This window comes from Polistes dominula, unplaced genomic scaffold (assembly GCF_049000335.1).
Source record: "Polistes dominula isolate Pdom_NZ unplaced genomic scaffold, Pdom_raw_medaka contig_149, whole genome shotgun sequence".
Taxonomy (NCBI): domain Eukaryota; kingdom Metazoa; phylum Arthropoda; class Insecta; order Hymenoptera; family Vespidae; genus Polistes; species Polistes dominula.
Window position 1 is genome coordinate 1 of NW_028301007.1, and position 7,223 is coordinate 7,223.

The 7,223-nt window shown below is 37.4% G+C and overlaps 1 protein-coding gene across 1 annotated transcript; it reads right to left on the reverse strand.

The window, feature by feature from the left end:
- Positions 1-3,816: 3,816 nt before the first annotated feature.
- On the reverse strand, positions 3,817-4,947 carry LOC149032083 (uncharacterized). The gene has a single exon (XM_089174052.1). It carries the CDS (start codon positions 4,945-4,947, stop codon positions 3,826-3,828), a length of 1,122 nt encoding a protein of 373 aa, XP_089030178.1. The 3' UTR covers positions 3,817-3,825.
- Between the last annotated feature and the right edge of the window lie 2,276 nt (positions 4,948-7,223).

The following is a 7,223-nucleotide window of genomic DNA, read 5'->3' on the forward strand; positions in this document are numbered from 1 at the left end:
AATAAAATTTTCTACAAAACATAGTATTTGTAAAATCGCTATATCTTGCTCTTTTTTTAAGATATATTAAAAAGTTTAAAAAATGGTGGAAATATGTTTTTTATTTTTTTCTTATATCTCAAAATGAAAGGAAAATACAACATTGTTGTATGTAACCATTTTTGTAGGAAACATAATTGTATACAAAACATATTATCAACAAAATTGCTCTATCTTTCTTACTTTTTTGACATTGTTACGTCTCGAGAAGAGATTTCACGAGTGGTCGTTGTCACCAGTTCTTACTTGAGTGAGTAAGAACGAATTTAGAGATTTCTCAACCGGTCACGACCCTACAGTCGTTTACTCTGATAAGAGAAAGAAAGTCAATGCTCGTTTTTGGGTCAGCCTGCTTATCCAGTACTTTACCCGGGATAGGCTTTACTCGCGGATACCGGAGCGTCGGACGTTAATATGTCAAAGAAAACTCAACCCCTGGATGTTAACCAAATCTTGAATTCTTACCCGGTTTCTGGTGTTGGCCAATAGGAGATGCAATCCAAATATGCCGACTGAAATTGGCGTTCAAAGGAAGGGGTGCAGTTGTTAAATCACAATCACAATGTAGAATAATAATATAGTATATTTTAAAATTTAAATTTAGATTTAAATTGTTACACAATAAACACCCTGTTGCACACACACACAATTATTAAAGAACAATGTCGACGGAATATTAATTCGGTAATAAATAAAGGACTTAGGCTTAAGCCAAGATTTATAATAGCAATAATAACTAAGAATAAAATGTTGGAAGAAAATGACTAAGTTCTATTAAACAAGAGAGAGAGAACTTAGTAACAAAATTTAAATGAACTGATTGTAAATCAGGCTAAGTCAAAATACCAAGTTAATATTCATAAACCGTTGATAATAGAACCAGATCACACACGATATTTAACAAACACAAGATTTGGATACACGCAGTAGTAGATTATTATAATAATAATTAAAATCAAAACTAGACGAATATTAGACAAACTTAAGACACGTACTCAATAACTATATAAGGTGGACTTTGTAAGTACACTTCGAGTACTAGAACAAAACTTAAGACAAACCTCTGACAAGTACCAAATGATTATATGAGATGGACTTATAAATGGACTTAGAAAAATATTACAAAAAAAGTTAATCTTTAGAAAATTCTTAGACACGTACTCAATTACAATTTAAGGTGGACTGACTTCGTGGATGAACGTAGCATCGCAAGAAGCGTCCGTCTCGGAAGAGTGGGAGTACCTCCCACTTACGCAAAAATGCTTCCTCCACTACTGACTCCCACACCGTGAGACCGGTGTCAAGGAGAAGAATTCGCTGACAAAAATATTAGTTAATATCAAGCGCGAATTCTTCTGAAGAGAAATAGGCATTACTTACATTGGAATTTTATCAAGCGCGAATTCCTAGAAGAGAAATAAGTATTACTTACATTGGAATTCTATCAAGCGCGAACTCTCCGAAGAAAGATAAGTGTCAGTTACATTGGAATGTTATCAAGCCGCGAGCTCCTGGGACTGCGCCGTCAGCAAAAATGCACGTGCAGACAGAATATGAGTAACGAACATAATATAATAAAGTATGAATATTTTATGCACATTGAAATAATAATTTAAAAACAATCATTCCATTTGTTACGTCTCGAGAAGAGATTTCACGAGTGGCCGCTGTCACCAGTTCTTACTTGAGGAGTAAGAACGAATTTAGAGATTTCTCAACCGGTCACGACCCTACAGTCGTTTACTCGGATAAGAGAAAGAAAGTCAATGCCTGTTTTTGGGTCAGCCTGCTTATCCAGTACTTTACCCGGGATAGGCTTTACTCGCGGATACCGGAGCGTCGGACGTCAATATGTCAAAGAAAACTCAACCCTGGATGTTAACCAAATCTTTAATTCTTACCTGGTTTCCGGTGCTGGCCAATGAGAGATACAATCCAAATATGTTGACTGAAATTGGCGTTTGAAGGAAGGGTGCAGTTGTTAAATCACAATCACAATGTAGAATAACAATATAGTATATTTTAAAATTTAAATTTAGATTTAAATTGTTACACAATAAACACCTTGTTGCACACACACACAATTATTAATGAACAATGTTAACGGAATATTAATTTGGTAACAAATAAAGGACTTAGGCTTGCAAAGATTTATGATAGCAATAATAACTAAGAATAAAATGTTCAAAGTCAATGACTAAGTTCTATTAAACAAGAGAGAGAGAACTTAGTAAGAAAATTTAAATAAACTGATTGTAAATCAACCTAAGTTATAATACCAAATTAATATTCATAAATCGTCGACAATCGAATCAGATCACACCAGGCAAATTCCGTTCAACTCACGAACACACGATTTAGACACACGCAGTAGTAGGTTAATATAATAATACTTAAAATCAAAACTAAACGAACATTAGACAAATTTAAGAAACGTACTCAATAATTATATAAGGTGGACTTTATAAGTACACTTGGAGTACTAGAACAAAACTTAAGACAAATTTTTGACAAGTACCAAATGATTATATAAGATGGACTTATAAATGGACTTAGAAAATTATTACAAAACTATACTCTTAGACAAATCTTAGACACGTACTCAATTACTGTATATGGTGGACTTATAAATGAACTCAGAAAATTAGTACAAAACTAGACAATCTTTAGACCAAAGTTCTTAGACACGTACTCGATTACTGTATATGGTGGACTGACTTCGTGGACGAACGTAGCATCGCAAGAAGCGTCCGTTTCGGAAGAGTGGGAGTACCTCCCACTTACGCAAAAATGCTTCCTCCACTACTGACTTCCACACCGTGAGACCCAAGTCAAGGAGAAGAATTCGCTGACAAAAATATTAGTTACTATCAAGCGCGAATTCTTCGAAGAGAAATAGGTATTACTTACATTGGAATTTTATCAAGCGCGAATTCTTAGAAGAGAAATAAGTATTACTTACATTGGAATTTTATCAAGCGCGAATTCTCCGAAGAAAGATAAGTGTCAGTTACATTGGAATGTTATCAAGCGCGAGCTCCTGGGACTGCGCCGTCAGCAAAAATGCACGTGCAGACAGAATATGAGTAACGAATATAATATAATAAAGTATGAATATTTTATGCACATTGAAATAATAATTTAAAAACAATCATTCCATTATAACGTCGACCGATAAGTCAGTACTGGAAGAACGCAATGTCGGTATTACCGACATTTACTTATCGACTAAACTAGTTACCGACCGACACTGTCGGTAATGCAGATTCCTCTATGAACGACAATGGATTCTCAATACTCCAATTTATCCACTCTACAAAATACAATTTATCGATGGTCGTTCATAGGAAATACAGAATTATCTTTACATAGTATAATAACAATATGGAAAAGAAAAGCATAATTACCAAATATTTAAGTATATATAGCGTGAAAATAAGGTACATTAGCGCGAACGAAAATGATCTATTATAATTGATCTAATAACTAATGTACATACAAAGTATCGAATTTATATACTAAAACAAACAGTATGAGATATATGTATATATATAAAAAGAAAAATTTTTCTCGCAAGGTTTACATAGTACTTATAGAACTATTTTCACGCAAAATTATACAAACTAAAGTTTAACAAATTACTTTTACGCAAAAATTAAACAGACTAATAATATTCAAATACGACAGAGTTTACCAAATTTAAAATTTTTGGGTGTAGTGCACGAAATTCGAATTTAGACGTCACTGGACGTGACACCTCCCCCTTAAGAAGAAGAACCATGGGATTTACTCCCGTGGTCTTCGCAACGAACGAAATTTCTGAGTGATTTCGTCATCCATATGAAATTGAACCCGCTTACCAGGTGTATTTTCTGTCTGGCAGCCTCTCGAATCCAAGGTAGGTTGGGTGGCCCCGGAGTTACCGCTTGAAGGTTCTGGTGTCTCCGTGCGCACCGACTGAAGTTCAATTCCATTGTCCGAATTTTGAGTGGGCCGAGCATCCTTCCCGCGCCCCAAATGGAGGAGTAGGCTCGTGATTGAGCCCCAAACTGCACCCAACATATGTAAACTCCAACCATAAACTGTGTGCAGGGCGTACCCTCGAAGAACAGAGTCTATGATCAATTTCACTACTTTAAAAATAAGCACAATTCCAAGAATAGCAGAACTGACCGTTCCGAATTTCAATAGACCGTTCCAAAGTTTAGAGGTCACACTTTCTGCTAATTCACTAACACCTTTTTCACCCACAAAATCCACAAGATTTAACGTGTCAACTTTCACTTTATGTCCAGCTGCTCCTCTCGCGATAGTGTTCAAAATAGACGGTTGCTCAACAGGGAACATTACATGGTCCCGGAGATCGTCCAAATCCGCCTGTGTATAAATCCCACTAGTCGCGAGCGATCCCGCATCGATGTATCTCCAGACCACATCCGTGTCTGGCAGTAGAATTTGGGGATCCTTTACGTATGTTGGCTTTGGTAGCAGCTGATACCAGGTTCCCTCGATCAAATATTCCTGTGGCAGTAGTGCGCTGCACGGTACTTCAGTACCTTTTCTAACTAAAATTCTCGACTTTGGTTTTAAATAAACACTTAAATTTTGATATATCACGGGAAGTTCTCTATAACATAATTCCGAATGTCTTATTTTCACTGGAATAGGGGTGCACTTGACAATATGCGCGACTTCACCGGCCACCACCGCCATGTACCCCGGCCTCTTCATGACCGTGTACGCAAAAACATCTGGGAGAATGTTCGCAAATGCCAACGCGTTTCGAATAACCTGTTGTTCTAGGTTACACTTCTGTTGTAAGATGTTTATATAGAGAGACTCCAGCTGGTCACGGTGGTGCTTCTCAACGTATACGAACTTTGAATTTATATAGGCAAACAAATCCATGTTTTGGGGTGTTATTTTTGCCTTTGACGTAAACGTATGACCACTTGTTGTTTCCAAGATAAAAAGTTTGGGATGTTCAGTAGTGACCAGAGTATACCCGCAAATGTGGAGCTCGTTTTTACCCATCAACGCGAAGGCAGTGTCTCCCTCCGTCACCGAGTACATTGTTGTAATATGTGAGATTGCGATTGATGACGTCACTTTGGTGGCGGACCCCTCATACAGTGCCGTATATCGTTCAAAATTACACGACGAACCGGGAACAACTGTCCAAAATGCACAACCGTTTTCGTCCGTGAAACACGTTCCCTCTGAAAAAGTGCACGATATATGTCCTCTAAGAGAAATCAAGTTCTCACCACTTTTCACTATTCCCGTGTATATTCTAATGTCTGTGCGCACTACACTTTGAACAACCACACTGTCCCACGTACCGTCGGTATCCGAATATTGGGTGCCTTGACACCTACCGTCGGTGGTAATGGAACCCGCTAACGTAACACTTCGAAAGTCTGTCGAGTTAACACGTAGTCCACTAATCTGTGTGAATGAGTTCAACGAAAGTGTACCGGTATTTATCATACTCTTACAAACGTTCGAAGACACTTCAAGTAAATAAATGCGGCGACCGTTATGAACCGCCGAGATATGCGAACTCATTCCACAGTAATAAATTGTTCTGTCTATTTCCACTCTGCACTGATATACGCGCACATTATCATAGTCTGTCAGCTGTAACAGCTGCACGTACGTCACCGACTTGTTGGGCGATGACACGGGTAGATTACACTCCCCGGTCTCCAGCAATGATACCGTGCTGATGTTGGCAGAATTTCCACCACAGTCGTAACCCAAGAGAGCGAAGGCCGTCGTGACGCAACAAAGGATGACGTAGCAAACCTTGGAATTCATCCTTCCTGGTGATAATGTACAGTCAGTGGCAAAACAAATATGTTAGCAAAATATTTTAATATACAAATATTTACGAAAGAAGACTACTTTTTAGATTTCGACAATTTTAGCTTATCTTTATGAACAATCTTACTTTTACCTTTATAACTAATTTTGATGTTATTTTTGGGTAGCACTTCTAGGACCTGGTGGGGACCAGTATATTGGTTTCCCAATTTAGACGTTGGCTGTTTCAAAAGATAGACATCCTGACCAACTTTAAGCTTTTGACCTCTAGCATTTTTATCATAATAATATTTAGATTTAATTTTAGCTCCCACCAAGTTCTGTCTTGCCGCCTTTTGTGCGGTTCTTATTTTATTAACTAAATCCAAATAATATTCTAAGTAGGTATCTTCTAAATTGATTCCAGTTATAACATCTACTGATGGCACATTTGCCTGTTTACCAAAAACCAATTCATGAGGGGTGAATCTTGTTCCCTCATGCGTGCTAGTATTATAAGCGAACATTGCATGGGTGAGCCACTTATCCCACTCGCTTCTTTTATTAATATAATGTTTTAAATATTCAATAAGGACAATATGAGAACGTTCCAAAGATCCGTTCGATTGCGGATGAAATGCAGTGGTTTTAATCTGCTTACAATTATATTGTTTTGATATTGCCCTTAGTAAAGAACCTGTAAAATTTGTGCCCTGGTCTGTCAAAATTGATCGTGGAGCCCCGAAAATATTACAAAAGTTATGAACTAGACCTTCTGCGATGTCGACGGACGTAATTGATTTTAGAGGTACCGCAATGAAATATTTTGTTAGTGCATCCTGAATAGTGAGTACATATTTATTACCCATCTTTGTCTCCTGTAACGGGCCCACGATGTCCATGGCAATCTTGTCGAATGCCGCTCCTGGCGTATCGGTTAATATCATTGGCTCTTTGGATTTAATTCTAACTAATTTCTTAATTTGACAACTTTCACAAATATTTATAAATTCTTGAATATCTTTTTTCATATTTGGCCAATGATATTTTTGTCGAATACGATTATACGTTTTTGTCACACCTTTGTGACCACCGATAGGCGAGGAGTGGCATTCCGCTATAATGTCCTCCCTCTTTTCCGTCTCTGGAATAGATACTTCATTATTACAAACAACTATTTTACAGTTTTCATTTTCGAATGTATTAATAATTTTTCTCAAGATTCGTAACCATGAAATTCCGTCCAAACCTTGGGTCCTCGAGATGCTGACTGATGTTAACCCAAGCTCGCGTGTGACGGATAGCAAAGACCCAATAGCTTCAACCAGCGTTTCAAATTTAGTGGCATTTATTGCCCGTTCTTTAATGGGGATCGCGAT